The 22,868-nt window shown below is 36.0% G+C and overlaps 1 protein-coding gene across 2 annotated transcripts in view; it reads left to right on the top strand.

The window, feature by feature from the left end:
* Positions 1-22,868, top strand: part of GSTCD (glutathione S-transferase C-terminal domain containing) — a 145,106-nt gene that overhangs the window by 21,647 nt on the left and 100,591 nt on the right. For both annotated transcript variants that reach the window (XM_044946152.2, XM_025290337.3), the window contains 2 exons: positions 5,148-5,399; positions 10,959-11,052. In XM_044946152.2, coding sequence (XP_044802087.1) covers positions 5,148-5,399; positions 10,959-11,052 — 346 coding nt within the window. The remainder of the gene's footprint in view (positions 1-5,147; positions 5,400-10,958; positions 11,053-22,868) is intronic.

Genomic DNA, 22,868 nt, shown 5'->3' with positions numbered 1-22,868 from the left:
ATTAATTCTAGTAATTTTCTGGTGGAGTCGTTAGGGTTTTCTATGTAGAGGATCATGTCATCTGCAAACAGTGAGAGTTTTACTTCTTCTTTTCCAATTTGGGTTCCTTTTATTTCTTTTTCTGCTCTGATTGCTGTGGCCAAAACTTCCAAAACTATGTTGAATAGTAGTGGTGAGAGTGAGCACCCTTGTCTTGTTCCTGACTTTAGGGGACATGCTTTCAATTTTTCACCATTGAGAATAATGTTTGCTGTGGGTTTGTCATATATAGCTTTTATTATGTTGAGGTATGTTCCTTCTATTCCTGCCTCTGGAGAGTTTTTATCATAAATGGATGTTGAATTTTGTCAAAGGCTTTCTCTGCATCTATTGAGATAATCATATGGCTTTTATTTTTCAATTTGTTAATGTGGTGTATTACATTGATTGATTTGTGGATATTGAAGAATCCTTGCATCCCTGGGATAAAGCCCACTTGGTCATGGTGTATGATCTCTTTAATGTGTTGTTGGATTCTGATTGCCAGAATTTTGTTAAGGACTTTTGCATCTATGTTCATCAGTGATATTGGCCTGTAGTTTTATTTTTTTGTGGCATCTTTGTCAGGTTTTGGTATTAGGGTGATGGTGGCCTCATAGAATGAGTTTGGAAGTTTCCCTTCCTCTGCAATTTCTGGAAGAGTTTGAGTAGGATAGGTGTTAGCTCCTCTCTAAATTTTTGGTAGAATTCAGCTGTGAAGCCGTCTGGACCTGGGCTTTGGTTTGCTGGAAGATTTCTGATTACAGTTTCAATTTCCGTGCTTGTAATGGTTCTGTTAAGATTTTCTATTTCTTCCTGGTTCAGTTTTGGAAAGTTGTACTTTTCTAAGAATTTGTCCATTTCTTCCACGTTGTCCATTTTATTGGCCTATAGTTGCTGATAGTAGTCTCTTATGATCCTTTGTATTTCTGTGTTGTCTGTTGTGATCTCTCCATTTTCATTTCTAATTTTATTGATTTGATTTTTCTCCCTTTGTTTCTTGATGAGTCTGGCTAATGGTTTGTCAATTTGATTTATCCTTTCAAAGAACCAGCTTTTGGCTTTGTTGATTTTTGCTATGGTCTCCTTTGTTTCTTTTGCATTTATTTCTGCCCTAATTTTTAAGATTTCTTTCCTTCTATAACCCTGGGGTTCTTCATTTCTTCCTTTTCTAGTTGCTTTAGGTGTACAGTTAGGTTATTTATTTGACTTTTTCTTGTGTCTTGAGGTATGCCTGTATTGCTATGAACTTTCCCCTTAGCACTGCTTTTACAGTATCCCACAGGTTTTGGGTGGTTGTGTTTTCATTTTCATTCATTTCTATGCATATTTTTATTTCTTTTTTGATTTCTTCTGTGATTTGTTGGTTATTCAGCAGCGTGTTGTTCAACCTCCATATGTTGGAATTTTTAATAGTTTTTCTCTTGTAATTGACATCTAATCTTACTGCACTGTGGTCAGAAAAGATGCTTGGAATGATTTCTATTTTTTTGAATTTACCAAGGCTAGATTTATGGCCCAGGATGTGATCTATCCTGGAGAAGGTTCCATGTGCACTTGAGAAAAAGGTGAAATTCATTGTTTTGGGGTGAAATGTCCTATAGATACCAATTAGGTCTAACTGGTCTATTGTATCATTTTAAGTTTGTGTTTCCTTATTAATTTTCTTTTTAGTTGATCTATCCATAGGTGTGAGTGGGGTATTAAAGTCTCCCACTATTATTGTGTTATTGTTAATTTCCCCTTTCATACTTGTTAGCAAAATCTCTTAATGGGCCATAAGCAGCAGTTTAAAGAAGAGGTGGAAAGAATACACAGAAGAACTGTACAAAAAAGAGCTTCACAACTAAGATAATCACGATGGTGTGATCACTCACCTACAGCCAGACATCCTGGAATGTGAAGTCAAGTGGGCCTTAGAAAGCATCACTACGAACAAAGCTAGTGGAGGTGATGGAATTCCAGTTGAGCTATTTCAAATCCTGAAAGATGATGCTGTGAAAGTGCTGCACTCAATATGCCAGCAAATTTGGAAAACTCAGCAGTGGCCACAGGACTTGAAAAGGTCAGTTTTCATTCCAATCCCAAAGAAAGACAATGCCAAAGAATGCTCAAACTACCACACAATTGCACTCATCTCACACGCTAGTAAAGTAATGCTCAAAATTCTCCAAGCCAGTCTTCAGCAATACATGAACCGTGAACTTCCAGATGTTCAAGCTGGTTTTAGAAAAGGCAGAGGAACCAGAGATCAAATTGCCAACATCCCCTGGATCATCGAAAAAGCAAGAGTTCCAGAAAAACATCGACTTTTGTTTTATTGACTATGCCAAAGCCTTTGACTGTGTGGATCACAATAAACTGTGGAAAATTCTTCAAGAGATGGGAATACCAGACCACCTGACCTGCCTCTTGAGAAACCTGTATGCAGGTCAGGAAGCAACAGTTAGAACTGGACATGGAACAACAGACTAGTTCCAAATAGGAAAAGGAGTACGCCAAGGCTGTATATTGTCACCCTGTTTATTTAACTTCTATGCAGAGTACATCATGAGACGCTCGGCTGGAAGAAGCACAAGCTGCAATCAAGATTGCGGGGAGAAATATCAATCACCTCAGATATGCAGATGACACCACCCTTATGGCAGAAAGTGAAGAGGAACTAAAAAGCCTCTTGATGAAGGTGAAAGAGGAGAGTGAAAAAGTTGGCTTAAAGCTCAACATTTAGTAAATAAAGATCATGGCATCTTGTCCCATCAGTTCATGGGAAATAGATGGGGAAACAGTGGAAACAGTGCAGACTTTATTTTTTGGGGCTCCAAAATCACTGCAGATGGTGACTGCAGCCATGAAATTAAAAGACGCTTACTCCTTGGAAGGAAAGTTATGATCAACCTAGATAGCATATTCAAAAGCAGAGACATTACTGTGCCAACAAAGGTCCGTCTAGTCAAGGCTATGGTTTTTCCAGTGGTCATGTATGGATGTGAGAGTTGGACTGTGCAGAAAGCTGAGTGCTGAAGAATTGATGCTTTTGAACTGTGGTGTTGGAGAAGACTCTTGAGAGTCCCTTGGACTGCAAGGAGATCCAACCAGTCCATTCTGAAGGAGATCAGCCCTGGGTGTTCATTGGAAGGACTGATGTTGAAGCTGAAACTCCAATACTCTGGCCACCTGATGCGAAGAGTTGACTCATTAGAAAAGACTCTGATGCTGGGAGGGATTGAGGGCAGGAGGAGAAGGGGACGACAGAGGATGAGATGGCTGGATGGCATCACTGACTCGATGGACGTGAGTCTGAGTGAACTCTGGGAGTTGGTGATGGACAGGGAGGCCTGGCTTGCTGCAGTTTATGGGGTCACAAAGAGTCAGACACGACTGTGTGACTGAACTGAATTTAGGGGATTATTTTTTGAAGACAATAAATGGTTTCTTGATCATCTGTTCAATCAAGAGTATTTTTAGCAAGGCAGTGGTTTAAGCACTTGTACTATACAAAGAGCATTAGACATAAACCCTGTTCTTATAGTCAATTCTTATTTAACCTTAAAGTCTAGTTAAAATAAACCATGTATATGTGCGAAATTTTTCATTAATTTCATCCTTTCTGGCTTCTGTTTTGGCACTGATTAGCTGGAATCAAGATTGCTGGGAGAAATGTCAATAACCTCAGATATTCAGATGATACCACCCTTATGGCAGAAACTGAAGAGGAACTAAAAAGCCTCTTGATGAAAGTGAAAGAGGACAGTGAAAAAGTTGGCTTAAAGTCAACATTCAGAAAACTAAGATCATGGCATCTGGTCCCATCAATTCATGGGAAATAGATGGGGAAACAGTGGAAACAGTGTCAGACTTTATTTTTGGGGGCTCCAAAATCACTACAGATGGTGACTGCAGCCATGAAATTAAAAGACGCTTACTCCTGGGAAGGAGAGTTATGACCAACCTAGATAGCATATTGAAAAGCAGAGACATTACTTTGCCAACAAAGGTCCATCTAGTCAAGGCTATGGTTTTTCCAGTAGTCATGTATGGATGTGAGAGTTGGACTGTGCAGAAAGCTGAGTGCTGAAGAATTGATGCTTTTAAACTGTGGTGTTGGAGAAGACTCTTGAGAGTCCCTTGGAGTGCAAGGAGATCCCACCAGTCCTTTCTAAAGGATGTCAGTCCTGGGTGTTCTTTGGAAGGAATGATGCTAAAGCTGAAACTCCGGTATTTTGGCCTCATGCAAAGAGTTGACTCATTGGAAAAGACTCTGATGCTGGGAGAGATTGGGGGCAGGAGGAGAAGGGGATGACAGAGGATGAGATGGCTGGATGGCATCACTGACTCAATGGACGTGAGTTTGAGTGAACTCCGGGAGTTGGTGATGGACAGAGAGGCCTGGCTTGCTGCAGTTCATGGGGTCGCAAAGAATTGGACACAACTGATCGACTGAACTGAACTGATAACTAGATATATCTGTAGAGATTTTCTGTGATTTGTCCTTTTCACTTTTTCTGTTCATATTATAAGTTATAATCTGTTTGTAACATTATAACTTTCTATGGAAACAGCATTCAGTGTCTCACAAAGAAGAAGAACATTCTAATTTTTAAAGAAATTGAAGTTTGGTGGTGGTGCTAGGGAGAAAGCATCTGACCAAGGCAAAATAAACGTTAATTTACATCAGGGGTAATGGTTTCAAATGTTTTTAATTTGAAAAGTCTTTCTTTAAATGCTGCATCATCATAAAAAGCAACAAACTGCTGATAAGTGCAACTACATGGATGAATCTCAGAATCATACTGCTAAATGAAACAAACCACATTTTGTGATCCCATTTTCATGCAATTCTAGAAAAGGCAGAATTATACACATGAGAAACACATCAGTGATTGCCTGCAACTGACTGGGGAGCAGAGACTGATTGCCAGCAGTCACAAGGGAACTTTCCTCTGTGACATTGAGCGTTCCAGTAGGAAGTTATCATGGTAGTTGCACAACTGCTTAAATTTACTGAAACTCATTCTGTGAACTGTACACTTAAAATGTGTGAATTTTATGGTATGTAAGGTTACTTCAATCATCTCTTATAACAAACAAAAATTATGTATAATAATATGTTTTGTTCTTTTTCTGCCTAGGTAATTATCTGCAGGAAACTTTCTGGAAAGCTGGTAGAATTTCCACTGCTGACTGCCTGGTACCAGAGGATTCAGGAAGTGCCAAGAGTGCAAACAGCAGCTTCTCAGTGTGGGATCCAATTTCTCAGTTTACCAGAATTACAGACCACCTCAAGTCAACAGTCCCCAAACTTGGATGAGGCCCCAAGTGCAGAGGAGCAAAATGATCCTTCGTTTATTGGAGGACCAAGACCCACTATGACTAAATTAATGGTAATTCAGTTGTTTTTATTAAAATTTTGTTTGAAAGATTCCATGTGATAAAAGTCGCTTAGTGTACTACCCCAACTTGTAATTATCTATTGACATTTTTGTTATAAATTTTATTTACATCACTCTTAACCAATCACACTTTCCACTAGTCTTTGCATTTAAGTGAAATACAGTAAACTGAAGATGTTTACTATTATGTGTCTTTGGAGATAAGTCAGAATATATATTTTTAAGAGTATTTTTTTCCAAACATTTTGTTTTACATTTGATACACCAAAGTCATCTCATATGGTCAAGTTTACTGTTTTAACCTGATGTTTTTATGTTGCAAGGAACTAGTCTTGTTTTTTTTAATTTTGAGGTGATGATTTGAATTAAAGATATGAGAATGATTATCTCAATTTATTTGCCAAAGTTTTGTCTAAATTTAAGATTTTTGAATTCTGTTTTTAATTTATTCCTTGATTTTATTACCTTATATAGAATAAGAATGCATATCATTTATTTTTCTCTGTTTGTAGCATAATTTGTTTCTAATGGTACTAAGTGTATACGTTTTCACCAATAGGCTTTCTTTTCACTATCGTTCAAAACAATTTGCAAAGGAACTTCTCTGGTGGTCCAGTGGCTAAGACTACATTACTAATGCACAGGGCCCAGGTTCAACCCCTGGTCAGAGAACTAGATACCACATGCTGCAATTAAGACCTGGTGCAGCCACATAAATAAATATTTTAAAATATTTACAAAAATGGCTTGCTTTTAACTGAGACTACTTGAAGATTTATTTGAATAGGGAATTCATGAAGTAATTTGAGCTAGTCATCTGAGTTCTTTGGCAAAAAAATTAGTATATTTTTCTTACTTGGGTTAGGAAGTATCTGAGTTCTAGTGTTAAAAAAGTTCTTTGATTTAGAAAAGCACAAGAAGATGTTAGTAGTAACACCAGCTCCTCATCTCTTCAGCTAAGTTTTGTTAGCCTAGTGATGAAACAATGAAACAGGAGTTGATTTTAGAAGATGTAGTAGTTTGATGTGTCTTGATCAGATGGTTATATTGTTCAGCAATCTTTCGTTTACCTCCTGATTGTTTTTGTTTGTAAAAATAATTGTCAGGAGAGTAATCTTTGTATTAAAATACTAATTTCTAAAATTTTAGCAAACCAATAATCCGTGCTTTTATTTGAATTCATACTTTTACAGAGTCTTGAAAAAAGATTGGTAATTCAGATTTTTCTGCCTATGCTTTTCCAGCAACAAAATGATATTAGGAAAGACATTTGCATTTGTTCCATTTTAAAATATTTATATAAAAGAGATTAATATATTCAGAGAAAAGTTAAACAATCATAAAAATTAGCCCTTTGTAATAATATTAAAAATGTAAAGGAATCCTGAAATTTTAAATTACAGGGGATGAGTTAGTTCAGGTCCTCCAAGAAGCAAATTCCAAGATAGGGTTAGATGTGTTGCAGGAACACTGAGGGGAACATCTGTGAGGGGAGGGGGAGGGCACCAGAGGAGGGTGGATGAGCCTTCAAAGGTGGTGCAGGTGTGACCACTGTGCATGAAAACAGGAAAGGAAGGAAGGTGGCATCAGGAAAGTCAGACTTCCGTGCAATTCTGCGAAGGTTTGGTCAAGGTAGTGGGGAATCCTCGAGCTTCAATCCTCTGTCACAGAGTTCCATGTTTCTCAAAAGTGGCCTGCACTCTCAGTCTCTGTGCCTGAGACTTAGTCACTGACTTGGCAATAGTCCCTGGGAAGGCTATATTAGAGACCAGGTGACTTGGATTCTACCCAGCTTTGTAGTCAAGCTAACATTAGTATTATACCTTCAGTAAGGCATTTAACCAAATGGTCTCAATTTCTCCTTTTATAGAGTGAGGTATACATTTGTATTCTTTGGAACTCTGCATTCAGATGTTTATATCTTTCCTTTTCTCCTTTGCTTATCGCTTCTCTTCTTTTCACAGCTATTTGTAAGCCCTCCCCAGACAGCCATTTTGCTTTTTTGCATTTCTTTTCCATGGGGATGGTCTTGATCCCTGTCTCCTGAACAATGTCACAAACCTCCGTTCATAGTTCATCAGGCACTCTGTCTGTCAGATCTAGGCTCTTAAATCTATTTCTCACTTCCACTGTATAATCATAAGGGATTTGATTTAGGTCATACCTGAATGGTCTAGTGGTTTTCCCTACTTTCTTCAATTTAAGTCTGAATTTGGCAATAAGGAGTTCATGGTCTGAGCCACAGTCAGCTCCTGGTCTTGTTTTTGCTGCCTGTATAGAGCTTCTCCATCTTTGGCTGCAGAGAATATAATCAGTCTGATTTTGGTGTTGACCATCTGGTGAAGTCCATGTATAGAGTCTTCTCTTGTGTTGTTGGAAGAGGGTGTTTGTTATGACCAGTGCATTTTCTTGGCAAAACTCTATTAGTCTTTGTCCTGCTTCATTCCGTATTCCAAGGCCAAATTTGCTTGTTACTCCAGGTGTTTCTTGACTTCCTACTTTTGCATTCCAGTCTCCTATAATGAAAAGGACATCTTTTTTGGGTGTTAGTTCTAAAAGGTCTTGTAGGTCTTCATAGAACCATTCAACTTCAGCTTCTTCAGCATTACTGGTTGGGGCATAGACTTGGATTGCTATGATATTGAATGGTTTGATCTGATCTGATACATTTGTATATGAGTCATTTTTAATTTTAAATCTTTATGATTGTATGAAAGTTGACTGGGACATCACATCAGCAATTTTAAAAGAACAAAGTTTTCAAATCTAAAAATAAACTAAAATTTCAGTTTTCTTTTAATTCTACCTTGATTGTGTGTATTGGATACATTTTTTCTTTTTATCACTTTCCCAGCTTTTTTCAGGTTCACCTGAGTAACATTTTCCTTTTTAATAGGGCATTGTTTTTGCTAAGTTTCTCATTGTCGTATATTTGAAAGACAATATTTTATCAAATTAACATATTCTGTGAATGTATTAATTTTATTTATACTGTAGTTTTTTATTTCTGTATAGTCAGAGTTTGTGTGTGTGTATGTGTTTGCTTTTTTTTTTTTGCCAATTGCATGACAACACATGAAATTGGTCCTAAGTGGATGTGTAAAATCGGAGAAGGCAATGGCACCCCACTCCAGTACTCTTGCCTGGAAAATCCCATGAATGGGGGAGCCTGGTAGGCTGCAGTCCGTGGGGTAGCGAAGAGTTGGACACGACTGAAGTGACTTAGCAGCAGCAGCAGCAGCAGATGTGTAAAATACAAAAAATTTTCTTGGTAATGCTCACATCTCACCCTTTTTTCCTTCTGTTTTCTCTGGCACAGTCTTGCCTCCAAAATCTCCCGTATTCTCGAGAGGTTTTAAATTTATTTATTCATCCAGTCAGTCAAAAAATGTACATGTATTTACTAAACACCAGACATTGTTCTGAATGTTGAATATATGAAGAACAAATTGGACCGCCCTCATAGAGGTTACATTCTGGTGGGGATAGGTAAATAAAAGCCACAAGTAAATATGTAACACATTAGCTAATGATAAGTGTTATAAAAATAATGTGGGATGAGGGGAGTGGAGATGATGGAGGTCATGATCATATTTTAGATAAGGTGGTCAAGAAGTTTTAACTGATGAGGTGAAGACATTGATCAGATGACCAGAATGAACATTTGAAAATTTGGAGGATATGTTCTAGGCATATAGTCCAGCTAGTAGAAGACCCTGAACAAATTTACAGAGACAGAAAATGGATCAGTAGTTGCCCAGGCCAGGGAGCTATGCGCAGAGAACAGAGAGTATCTGCTAATGGATATGGGATGTCTTTTTTTGAGATGATGAAAATGTTCTCAAGGTAGATAGTGGTGATGGTTACACAACCGTGAATATTTTAAAAACCATTGTATTGTACTCTTTAAAGGGACAGATTTTATGGCATAGAAATTATATTTCAAAATAGTTGTATTTTGTAAAAGACCCTCAGTTAAGAATGAGTGTGGTAAAATGAGGAATATCAAGAAGTTTGGTATGGCTAGATTGGACTAAGGGAGTTTTAGGAAAGAGGTGATGATATCAAAGAGATGTGTTTATCTTTCTGGAGGCAGGTGAGTACTCTGGCCTCTATACCTGTAGCTATATACATACCCCAACAAAAGAATCTTTTTTACCATCTCCTTTTGGACTGGAATTCAGCTAGTCTTCATGATGGAAAGTAATCTCCTAAACTAACTGATACAAAGGGGTTAATGATTGATTTTCAGGGATTTTTCTTTTGAATAAGATATTCCTGGAGATTAAAAAAGAAAAACCAATTCCAGAATCATGGATATCTATCTTGTGGGCTGTGGACACCGAATGTGATTACAAAGGGTCTGGAAATCCATGAGTAAGCCATGCCACTGTCTGTAGATCAAATAAATAAATGTTCAACATTCAACATGAGGAAGGAACCTGAGAATTTTTTTATATATGGAAGAGGGACGATCATTTTTTTAAATGTTGGGAACTAGTTGGTTAAACAAAAGGGATCCTTTTCTAGAGACTTTGTAGGTCCTCGTAAGAGACTAGTATGATGATATTTGGGGTGCATGTTAAAGTGGGGACTTTTTGATCCTTTAAATATAGCTGCTAGGCTGTAGCAACTTTTGAATAATACATGACAGACCTTGATGGATGTATGCAGAGTTAGTTTTGATTATGTGGATTGTTTTTGATAAAGGTTTTATTCTCAGGTGACTTTTCCCTTTGACACCTAATATTTCTAGCTGACTTATTACTTCTATGTCACTTCAGGTAATAATTTTAGTAGGAAGTTTAATAGGAAAGCAACCATACTGTTAAGAAACTCAACATTTATTTCTTGTTTTGGGGGGAAGAATACTTTTCAAAAACATCTTGATCATTATTTCTTCTGCTTTTACTTGTTTCTGACTTCTGTTTGCAGAAGTCAGGGTAAGTGTTTAAAGAGTTTTAACAGGAAGCAGAGAACAAGGTCAAATACAAATTTTCGTGATAGTCTCAGATCCCATAGTGTGAATCTAAAGAAGAGAATCTATTAGGGTTGTATTTAAGATCATAAACAAGCAAGCAAGCAAACAGACAAACAAAAAAATAGAATACACTGTGATAACAATTAGAGAAGGAGAATAAACCACCTATTCATTCATTCACCAAGCATTTACTCAGTGTTACACCAGGCAGTGCATCAGACTCAACTATGTATTCGTATGGCCTATGGAACTCAATTATATCTCTTCACAGATATTTTACTTTTCTCTCTGGGTGGCTGTATATGAAATATTTTTCTGATGTTTATTACAAGTTCCTACTTCTTTGAAATACCTTGTGATATTCTGCAGTCATGGAATAGCTAGAGATATTTGAAAGAGTATATATATTTCAACATATATCTCTTATGTAACAATATTTTGAGGAATGCTTGATGTTTATTAGAATCTGTATTTCACCTTGCCAGTGTAGAAAATAGAATTTGGTGTTCTAGACTATAACAGGATTTTATTAATTCATTAATTTGGAAAGGCCCTATCTCCTTTTCCAGGAAAAAGGCATTGAAGTGATGTTTTCTCCCCACCCTTGCCCTACTTGGACCCTTGATTGGGATACACTTCCTGCAGCAGTGAGCCCAAAGGAAGGTAAATTGTTTTTTGTTTTGTGCCTTTAAATTTTATTTATACTCTGGATACCCTCCTCTGACCCATCTTCCAGTTCTCTAGTTCTTTCTTTGGCTATCTCTAACATTCTGATCATAGTATCCATTGAGTTTTCATTTTATTTTTATTACAAAAATTTTACATATACACATTGCTTTAGTTTAGTATTTCCCACGTTTACTATATCTGTTCTTTGTTTTTTCTTTGCTGAAGTATTTTGAAACCTATCCCAGATAATATGTCACCCATAATACACATCTGAACAATATTGACATCTTAAATAATCACCATGTCATTATCATGCTTAATAAAAATCAACAAAAATTCCTTCATCATCTAATAACCACTTCATAATAATTTCCCCCAATTATTTAAAATATTATTTGAAAAAATATTTTGATAGATTTTTTAGTTAAATATATTTTTTATTGCTAAAAACTACATTTGGTTTATTTTGATGATATATTTTCCTTGGTCATGTTTCAATTTTCTCTTTTTATAATTGTTTAAACATAGTGATTTTGTATACTGCATATATTATTTCTAATAGCTGATATTCATTGAGGTCTAATACTTCTGTTCATTGTTTCTGTTGACTTCACTCCTGGTGTCTCACATCCCTGTCAATTTTGTAATTTTAGATTCTGAATTCATTTTTGGGGGTCCCTAAATTTTGGAATCTTGTGAGACCTGGTTAGAAATGAATTCCCATAGTTAGGATTTATGTTTGTGTATGCCAGACATCTTAAACTATTGCACTTAATGCACTGAAACTTATTTTTTCAGGTTGCGATTCCTTCAGCCTTTTCTATCTAGAACTGAGGCTTACACAGAAAATTAACTTTTTCACCTTTCTTTGTTGTTGAATAGAGCTTTAAAAAAAAAACATCTTTTCACAATGAATATAGCTTTTCAGGGTTTCTGCTTCCATGTAGTGATACTAGTTTCAGCTCTCCACCATGCTAGGGATCAAGGACTAGCCTCTCTTCTTTCTCTTGCTGTTAAAGCCTAGAGCCCTATTATCAGTAGTTACCCTCCAGGCAGCTGTGGTATCAGTGAGATCATTACACTGCTTTTTAGTCTCTTTCCCCCTTTTTCAGGTCCTATGGATTTTCCTTACTCTCAGAAGTCCAATTAAACAGGTAAAGGATAATAGTTGAAGTTTAAATGCCATTTTAGGTATTTTTAGAGGAGGAACATTTTCATAGCTCAGCATTCTATTTCTTTAATTGTTTATGTGTTCTTTAGTTTTATACTAATCTAAATATCAGAGAAGGCAATGGCACCCCACTCCAGTACTCTTGCCTGGAAAATCCCATGGATGGAGGAGCCTGGTGGGCTGCAGTCTGTGGGGTTGCAAAGAGTCGGACACGACTGAGGACTTCACTTTCACTTTTCACTTTCATGCCTTGGAGAAGGAAATGGCAACCCACTCCAGTGTTCTTGCCTGGAGAATCCCAGGGACGGGGGAGCCTGGTGGGCTGCCGTCTATGGGGTCGCACAGAGTCGGACACAACTGAAGTGACTTAGCAGCAGCAGCAGCAATCTAAATATAAGTTTTGATTTTTAAAGCACTCTTTAAAATCATTTGCCTTCCTTTTTCATGTTCTTCTCTTCTATGATACATCCTGACATTCCTGTATCTCACTAATCACTTCTGTTCTGTTAATCAAGGAAACATTTTAGAATTCTTCCAAAATGGAAGAAGATTATATTGGATAGTTAAGAATGCTGCTGCAAAGATATATTATAAAAATGAAATTCATTTTTTGTTTTTATTAACTATATGAAAAATAGTCACTAGTGAATTTGTTAATGTTTTAATTTAGATTTTTTTGGCATTTTACAAAGCTTAGATGTTTTTATTGTACATGCAATTAAATTCTCTATACTCTTCAGTTATAGATTTTGAATGGGTTAAACCTATAGTTTACTAAATAAAAGTCAAATTTTTATTAATACTTGTATTAAAATGAAAACAGTGTTTTAAGTGTGGCATGTTTTTCTTTAACTATAATTAATTTACTATGAAGGCAAATTGGTATTTTCACTTATTAATATGAACACTCAATTATATCTACTAACAACTCAGAAATTTGACATTAAGCATTCATGTCTGGTTGTTTTACTGGTTAGAAGTGCATATCTAATGGAGCTCATGGAATATATTACTCATTTTATTCCTGTAATTGGATCACTTTGTTTTAATAAATATTATGACAAAGATGGAGCTATAACAGTGGATCTCATGGTGTACTCACATTTCATTTACTGTAAAAGGTTTGTAGTCTTGTTTAACTAAGGTCGAGTTGTGGTATTTTTCAAGGTTCTGTTTTCAGTTCTGGTGATTTCAATATTGCACAGTTAATAGGATCTTTGTGAAATGAAATTATTGTACATCGTGGTGCAGATGTCACTATGAATGTGTTCTCATGATTTGTGCTCTGGTACTATCTTTTAGGAGAAATTAAATTCTACTATTATTGGTACTTGGTTCATTTTAATGTGTCAGAAATCAACTCTATTTACATCAAGATTATGGTGCATGAGAATCAGCTTCTTTACCATCATAGACTGTATTAAATCTCATAATAGAGTCTAACATAGTTCATAAACCTATCTAATCTCATTCACTCTGCTCACCCGTTTCTCCCCCTCTATCTTATGTACCAGCCCCTAAATTTCTTGCTGTTTTCCTTCTAAGATCTGTATTTTCTCTCTCCATGCCTTCACCTTTATTTTTCTTGCAGCCTTAAATATTCCTCTATTTCCCATTTCTTGAAATTATATTCATCTTTTAAGAATTAACAAAGCTTCTTCATCAGTTATGGAATCAGACTGCCTGGGTTTGAAACCTGGGCTAATAGCTAGCTAGATAACCTATGGCCCGATTCCTTTCTGAGAATGTCTGAATTCTCTGTATTCTCAACAGACAGTTCTCTGTACCTCAATGGCCTCATCTGTAAATAGTGATAATAATACTACTTACCTTATAAGACTGTTGGTATATTCAGTGAACTAATATATAAAAAGTACAGTGCCAAACTATAAGTAATAACTGTTAAAAAGTACTAATACAGTAGTCAGAATTAATCACTTCCTTTCAATATTCCTTTAGTATTTCTTATACTTCATTTTTGATACTTACAGAATACTTCTCTTATACTATGTTTACATGCATATTTTCCTTCTCCAGTAAACTGTGAACTCTTTAAATATAGGACTTCTGTGAATAGGTCCTCAATACTTTTTTTAAAAAAATTGAACTGGATTGAGACTGTAGATCCTTTTTTATCCCCCCTTGTGTGTGTCAGACACTCAGTCATGTCCAGCTCTTTGCGACTCCATGGACTATAGCCTGCCAGGCTCCTCTGTCCAGGGAATTCTCCAGGCAAGAATAATGGAATGGGTTGCTATTCCCTTCGCTGTTTTTTACCCCTTGGTGTTCAGTAAATATTTACTGAGAAATGAACAGCTTTGGGGTCTGCAGAGGAGTGTTCTGCCTCCAACACCACTTTCCATCCACATGAGAGTGAGTTTTTTGCTTGGCCCCAGACGTTCCTGGAGAGGAGGAAGTTTTTGACTGGGGAGTTTGGGGACTTCTGAGTCAGGACAAAACTTGTGTCAATCCAGATGACAAAGGCGCTGTGACACCTAGAGTGGAGTTACATCCAAAAGATATGTCTGGGGGCCTGTCTTTACTATTTAATTTCTGGTCCTGATGAAAATTAAACCAACTAAAGTCCTGGACCTGTAGAGGTTCCCAGAATTGTGGTAACCATGCAGATCCTTTTCTTTTTTTCAAACTTCCAGGCAACTCTTTTGTCTCATTGAGATTTAAAAGGCTAAAATAGTTGGGATTATTTAGTTTTAAGAGAAGAGAACTGGATATTTAATTTACATTATTATTTTTATTGTTGTTGTTCCTATTATTAGTGTGTGTTTTTAAAAGGACTGTTTGGGAGTACATTGCAGACATCATGACTTCACTTCTCTGTACTTTCCTTTGAGAATAAGACCATTTTCTTATATAGCCATAGTACAATGATCAAAACAGGATATTTACTTTAGTACATACTTTTATCTAATGCAGAGTTCAGAAGATTCTAGTACATTTAGTTGTCTTGTCTCTTTAGTTTCCTTTAATGTCGAATAGTTTCTCAGACCTCAGATGTTTTTTGTCTTTCATAACATGAACTTTTTTGAAGGGTTCTGGCCAAGTTTTTGGTAGACTGTCTATCAATTTGGATTTGTTTAATGTTTCCTCATAATTAGATTCACTTTACGCATTTTTGGTGGGAATGCTACAGAAATGATGTTGCATCCTTCTCAGTGCTTCATTATCAGAAGGCGTATTATATCTGTTTGGGCCCAGTTATGTTAACTTTAATCATTTGGTTAAGCTGGGGTCTGCCAGGGGTCTCTGTCATATTACTATTTTGCTATACTGACTTAGGTAGTTTGTAGGGAGATATAAGACTACATGATAACTTGTTTCTTTTCAATCTTTCACTTACTAGTTTATATTCATTTGATGCTTCTTGCCTGTGATAGTTGCAAAATAGTGATTTTTCAACTCCATCATATTTCTATATTTATTAGTTGTCACTGTACTGTGAGAAAGTCTTCTTTCTCCTTTCTTCTATCTTTCCTTTTTTTCTTTCTTCCTTTCTACTCATAAAATTTTTAAGTTAAGTTTCAGTGCTCAAGTTGTTGTAGCTGCCCTCAGGCTAGCTCCTGATCCTTTGGAAATGCCCCAGTTGTTCTATGACGATGTCCTTAATTTTGGGTATAACAAAATATTACAGGCTCATTTTGTCATTTCCCTGCCCAAGCCCTAGAATCAATTGTTTCTCCAAGGAACCCAGGTTCCTTTTAGTAGAGAATGGTATTTAGAAACTAAGATTTGGGCACTAGGTATGCTCATTGTTAGCAGTGTTGCTTCTAGGTTCTCTTGGCAGAGAGATGTGGGCTTCCCAGGTGGCGCTAGTGGTAAAGAATCCACCTGCCAATGCAGGTTAGACGTAACAGACACAGGTTCGATCCCTGAGTCGGGAAGATCCCCTGGAGGAGGCCACAGCAACCTACTCCAGTATTCTTGCCTGGAGAATCCTATGGACAGATGAGACTGGCAGGCTGCAGTCCATAAAGTTGCAGAGTCAGACACTACTGAAACCACCTAGCACACACACAGCAGAGAAATATAGATTGATCCATTAGGAAATAGATGTATGTGTCTATACATCTATGTACACACACATCATAATCATACACATCAGCATCTACTGCTATATCTATATATCAATGTCTATAATCTAGATATATTGAAAATTATGATTTTATACTGATACTTCTAATCCCAATCCAGTACCATAAGATTCTTCCTAGTTTTTCTGAATTCAGTATCTGTATCTACCTTTCACAACAGTAAAAATTATAGCACCCAATATCACCTGTGTTTTTGCTCATTTGTTCAGTCCCTCAGTGTTTAGACAGTAATTTCAGAATTATTTTACCCATATCTATGTGAAAAATATACCTGCTAAGTTGAGTTCCAGTTTGTTTGCGGTTATTTTCACTTTTGAATTGAGTGCGTATGGTCACAGTTCTCATGCAGGTAGTTGTGATCACATGGTTCTACAGAAGATGAATTGTGAAAAGTGAAATGTTTGAGTCAGTATTAATCATTGTCCCCTGATAGAAAATCTTCAACCAACAGTCTGCACTGAGAAGACCCGGGCAATAGCATAGTCCCTATTCCCGTTGATCCTCAAATACCTGTGATTTCCTACTTTAATGAACTAGTATCATTCTGTGAGCCTGAAGACTACTTTTGTTAAGTCCAGAGACAAAACTCCAGTTTTGTTTTGTCAAAACAAAAAAAGTACAGTCCAAGATTCTGTGCTTGCCTTTGGAATTTTTTCCCTCTGAGTATGAAAGGGAGAATAGATACAGTCTTTTGCCTTAAGACCTAGAATAGAGCTGCTTTAAGACACTTACTCCATCGAGATTTCCCTGCAGCCTTTCTGTTCTCTGGTAGTTTTAGGTGGGTGGTTCCTGTGTTAGGAGTGGCTCCTAGTCCCTAATAACCATATCAATCATATGGAAGGGAGGAGTCAGAAGCATGACCTTATAGGAAATAAAAGCAATAGAAGAAGATAGTTCCTTAGGTATTGTTCCGGCTATAATCCCTTTTTTTTCTTATATTCAGAGTTCTACTATCTTAGAAATATGGTCCACTTAGGTATTCATGTGGCCTTGGTTTTGCTTTTGAGCTGCATGAAAGCACTAACTCCTAGGGAGACTGATATGAGGGTAACATCTAAAACCTTAAACATCTCCACTCATGTACCCCCTGCCACCCAGTTTAGAGTATGTACTTACCAGTTGAGAAAAAAGACAAAAAAATTGATGTTAGAGTTTTACTAGAAGGAGATAGTAAGATCTCATCTATCTAGAGGTATTGTATTATATAATATATATAATATAATAATGTTATAGATTTCATTTGCTTGGGACAGATATTTATGAGTTCTTAGAACAAGAATTACAAACTTGTGTATTCTAGTTCCTGCTATGTAACTCACTGATTAAATTTATGGTTCTAAGGGAATGTATAATTTTTCAATCCTAGTGGCAGATTATTCAATTAGTAGTAAGGCATTCTTTTTTATCAACTTCTGTTTACAGTAGATGACTAAGGTTTTTAAATTTGAAAGCTTATTCTGATGAGGATCATTTATGTAAATACCAATTTTTATTTCCCCAGTTGTTTTCCAGAGAGTATTTGGGGTGTAAAAGAATAATTGATCTTAACATTAGGAAAAAATATAAAATAAGATGGTGATACATGATAAAGCTAGTAAAAGTGGGCCTCAATGCAAAGTCTCTGCTTTTCCCTGACCCTTGTGTTATATGCTTCTAGAAACCAAAGGGATCACTCTTTCTTTTTCCAGCAGAAGTGATTGGGAAGGGAAGGATGTGGTCAAGGTCTTTGGATAGAATTGTAGCCAAGATGGAGAATGGAAGGACCCAAATAGAGCCTTTTCCTCTATCAGTGATTCTTAAGGTTCTTACCAAACTCTTAAGGGGTATGGTAAACAGCATTATTTATTGCTTTTGGTGCCAGAAGGTCAGGGATGCTAAAAGTTCACCATAATGAAGAACTGTCTCATCTGTAATACAAACATCATCCTCCTTTGGGGAAAATGAAACATAAAAGTTTGTTTTAGCATCTTTAGTCAGAATGTAAGAATGCTATATTGTTCTAAACCATTGCTTTTCAAACTAGGACATCCATCAGAATCATTTGTATGGCATGTTATAACAGAATGCTGGGCCCTACCCCAGAGTCTGAGGCCAGGCCCTAGAGTTTTCATTTCTCGGAAGTATCACCACATGCTGCTTCTTATTCTTTAGGGACCACAGGTGGGAAGTTATACCCCAGGTAACTGGTACAGTGAGCACATGGGCTGCTTTGATTCCAAAGTAAGATGAGCAAGATCAAAGTTTTCTAGGGTTTTTTTTTTTTTCCTTAACAACCCCAAAATTTATTTTTTGCCTCTAAGCACAAAGTCCATCAAATATAAGCCTTTGTGCATACCGTTGAACCATTTGGTAACCATGAAAACTTCTACTTTAAGTGAAATATGCTAGCAAATATAAGTGGAAGTAGAAATATCTTGATAATATAAATAAAAGTAACTGTCTCTTTCAAGAAATTTTTTTTCTTGAAATGCTGGTCTTAGATTCTTAAGATGAGATTCAAAATTAGCATACTGTTTTCCTACTTTTAAAAATTATTCTCCAGTGAGACAGTGTAAAGATATAGTCTCCTTAACACTTTTTTGTTTATATTGAGTAACTTTATATTGTAAGGCAGTTACATTTTGAACTTTTTGGCATTTAACATACTAAAAGTGCACCAGGAGAATGAGATCAAAGGCTTTTTTTTTTTCTTCCGACTTTTATGGGAAAAAAATTCTCTAACATAAATGTTTTTCATTTCTCTAAGTTATACTTAGCTGTGAAACTCAAAACTTGACCATATTTGACTCAGAATGCTACAAATTTATAACTGTTTTCTCTTTCAAGAGTGAGGTTCTCAAGCATTTTGGTGCTTTACCAAAAGTAATACAATCTTGTATTTAAACTGCATTTTAATCCAAAGCTAAAGCCTCTAAAGCATAGTGTGTGTGTGTGTGTGTGTGTATATATATATATAGAGAGAGAGAGAGAGAGAGAGGATTTATATTAAATGGTTTAAAATATAACAAAGTTGCAAAGAACAAGTTTGCTATTTGCTTAGTGGTGCTCTTGGTTTAGTGCCAAACACGAATACAAATAGGTGCAGAGTCTGAGATAGAGAGGTATATCACATATGTATTATATTATTATATATTGTATATATAAATGATGTAAAGCAAACCATGTGTTAAATTCATCTCTTTTTTAGTAGAAAGTGAGAGAAGTCAGCTAAAGTAATAGCAGAAAGAACTGAAACTGACAGAGATGTGTAAATTTTTACTTGGCAAATTCTTCCAATTATAGCATTAAACACTCATATAAAAATGTTGGTCTTTTATAAACTACTAGTTAACTGTACTTTGTAATCAAAAGAGGTAGGGCTGATAGTAGGAATATTTTTATATAAATTTGAATGAGTAACCATTAGGTGAATATTTTAATTAAAATGAATTTTAATATATCGTGTTGTAATCTTTATTTGAAATGAAGGTGACATAAAGAGGTAGAGAACTAGTGGAAAGGTATCTACTTTTTCAGTGTTTTTTTCTTCATGTGGGATTTTAAAAGGTTAAAATTTATTTGTGTGAAATGTCAAAAGTTTAAATAATAAAAAGAGAACCATGTAAAATACACACTCTTATTACACAGTTGACCTTTAAAAAATGCAGGGGTTTGGGTGCCAGTTCTTCTTGCTGTTGAGAATCCCCGTATAGCTCACAGTCCGCCTTAGGAATCCAAGGGGTCCTCTCATACCTGCAGTTCTGCATCCACACATTCAACCAACTACAGATTAAGTTAGTACCACAGTATTTACCATGAAAAGAATCCACATGTAAGTATACCTGTGCAGTTCAAACCCAAGTTGTTAAAAAGTCCACAGTACTTGTATAGTAATAACACATTCATTTATATTTATTTACGCCTTTTTAATTTAAACCTTTTAAAAATGCTATACCTGTTCAAGAGCTTCCCTGGTGGCTCAGTGGTAGAGAATCCTTCTGCCACTTTAGGAGACATGGGTTTGATCCCTGGGTCAGGAAGATCTTTTGGAGAAGGAAATGACAACCCACTCCAATATGCTTGCCTGCAGAATCCCATGGACAGAGGAGCCTGGTGGGCTACAGCCCATGGGGTCGCAAAAGAGTCAGACATGAGTTAGCAACTAAACAAGAACAACAGCAACCAATACCTGTTAAAGTTTAGCGTGAAGAACACTTTAAATAATTTAATCAGATTCTCCTCAAATTTACCTATATGTTTAGCATAACTTTTATCAAAATCCCAACAAGATTTTTAGTAGATATAGACAAGTTTATTCTAAGTTTTATGTGAAAAAAGAATTTGGAAAAGAATGGTAGAGAGAATCATTCTACTCAATGTTGACTTCCTGTGTAGCCACAGTAATTGGAGAGATATCATATAGATCAATAGAATAGAATAGAGCACCTACAAAAAGGCGTAAAAGCAACTCATTTGGAGAAGGATAGTCTTTTTAGCAAATGTTGCTAGATCAATTGGATAGCCATAGACAAAGAAAATGAATATCTAAATTGCATCCCTTATATAAAAGTTAACTCAGAAAGAATCATGGTTTTAAATGTAAATTTTTAAATTATAAAACATTAGAAGAAAAATATGAAAAAGCTTTGGGATCTGGGGATGAAAAAGAGTTCTTACACATGACACCAAAAGCACAGTGCATTAAAATTTTTTGGTAAGTTGGGCTTCATCAAAATTTTAAATGTTTACTCTGCCAGAAACTCTATTATGAGGGTGATAAAAACAAGCTAAAGATTAGAAGAAAATATTTGCAAACCAGAAATATTTGCAAATCTGACACAGGTCTTGGATCTGGAGTGTATAAAGAACTCTCAAAATTCGAAAGTAAAAAACAAACAAAAAGGAGTCCAGTTAGAAAATGGGCAAAAGACATAAACAGTCGTTTTACCAGTGAGGATATACAGTTGGTACACATGTGCATGAAAAAGCTTTCTGCTTCTTAACCATCAGGGAAATGTAAATCAAAACTACAATGAGCTATCTGATAGCTAACATCTATCAGAATGACTAAAATAAAAAAAGTAACATGACCACGCATTGACAAGGATGTGGAGAAACTGAATCATTCATACATTGCTGGTTGGAATGTAAAATGGTACAACCACTCTGAAAAATAATGTGTTACTTTTTTATAAAACTACAGATACAACTACCACAAGACAGTGGCACTACTGAGCATTTGTCCCAGAGAAAGGGAAACATATTCATTCAAAAACCTGCACGTGCGTGTTCATAGCAACTTTATTCATAATAGCCCCAAACTGTAAATAACCCTAATGTCCTTCAATGCATACATCATTAAACAAATTCTGATGTGTCTTTGCTACAGAATCCTACTCAGCAATGAAAAGGAACAGACTGGTTATACTTGTAACAACTTGGATGGATCCCAAGGGCATCATGATTAATGAGAAAAGGGCCATCTCAAAAGATTACCTATACTGTGTGTTAGTCACTCCACTGTGTCCAACTCTTTGTGATCTCATGGACTGTGGCCCGCCAGGCTTCTCTGTCCATGGAATTCTCCAGGCAAAAATCCCCTCTCCAGGGGATCTTCTGACTCAGGGGTCGAACCTAGGTCTCTTGCATTGAGGGTGGATTCTTTACCATCTGAGCCACCAGGGAAGCCCATATGAACCTATACGTGGGATCAAGTTCCATAAAACTATACATATGCTCATGAATACAGACATGTTAAATCTGATGAAAACTAAGCAAGGTCTGTGGTTAACAGTGTTGTAATAAAAATGATTTTCTAGCTTTGATATTGTACTGTAATTATATAAGATGCCACCATTGGGGAAGCTATTAATAGTTGGGTTCACAGAAGTCTATGTACTGTTTTTACAACTTTTATGTGAATCTATAACTATTTTAAAATAAAAAGTTAAAAGTAAAATCTAAGTAGAAGTTGGAAATGATCTAGAAAATAAAGAATATTGCAATATTTCTCAGTTCATCTTTTTTGAAAAATAACAGAAGACTTCTGGAGTCTGTAAGTCAAATGATAATTTGATACAAGACCCCACCCATAAAATATTCAAATTGCAATGCAATTCTATAATATGTAGTTAAACATTGAGTTTCACTTTTGAAAGTCCATTTCATAAGTTGTTATTCTCAAGCTCCTAGAGGAATGGAGAAAGTCAAACGTAACATAATTTGAGTTTTTTATATCAAGATTGCTTCAGGAGAGTGATTGGTATGATCTTGAAATAGCCCTAGTATAAATCCTGGCTGATAGTTTGCACTAAGGCTCATACTCAGTCACCAGAAAATTTCAAGTTTCCTTGAAGATGTCATGGTGTTACATATGTTATGGTTGATAGAGAGGGATGTTGCAGAGAAAGTTCTTTCATACTGAAAGCTTAGTTATGTGCAATTTCAATTATATACTTGCAATACAAAGTACTGAAAAGTAGGACTGAGGGTTTTGTTTTGGCTGTCAAAATGGTTGTGTGAATAAGTTTATTTTATACTTTAGATCAGCT

The sequence above is a fragment of the Bubalus bubalis genome, chromosome 7 (assembly GCF_019923935.1).
Source record: "Bubalus bubalis isolate 160015118507 breed Murrah chromosome 7, NDDB_SH_1, whole genome shotgun sequence".
NCBI classification, from domain to species: Eukaryota; Metazoa; Chordata; class Mammalia; order Artiodactyla; family Bovidae; genus Bubalus; species Bubalus bubalis.
Note: the sequence above shows the minus strand (reverse complement) of the source record. Positions and strands in the feature narration are given on the sequence as shown.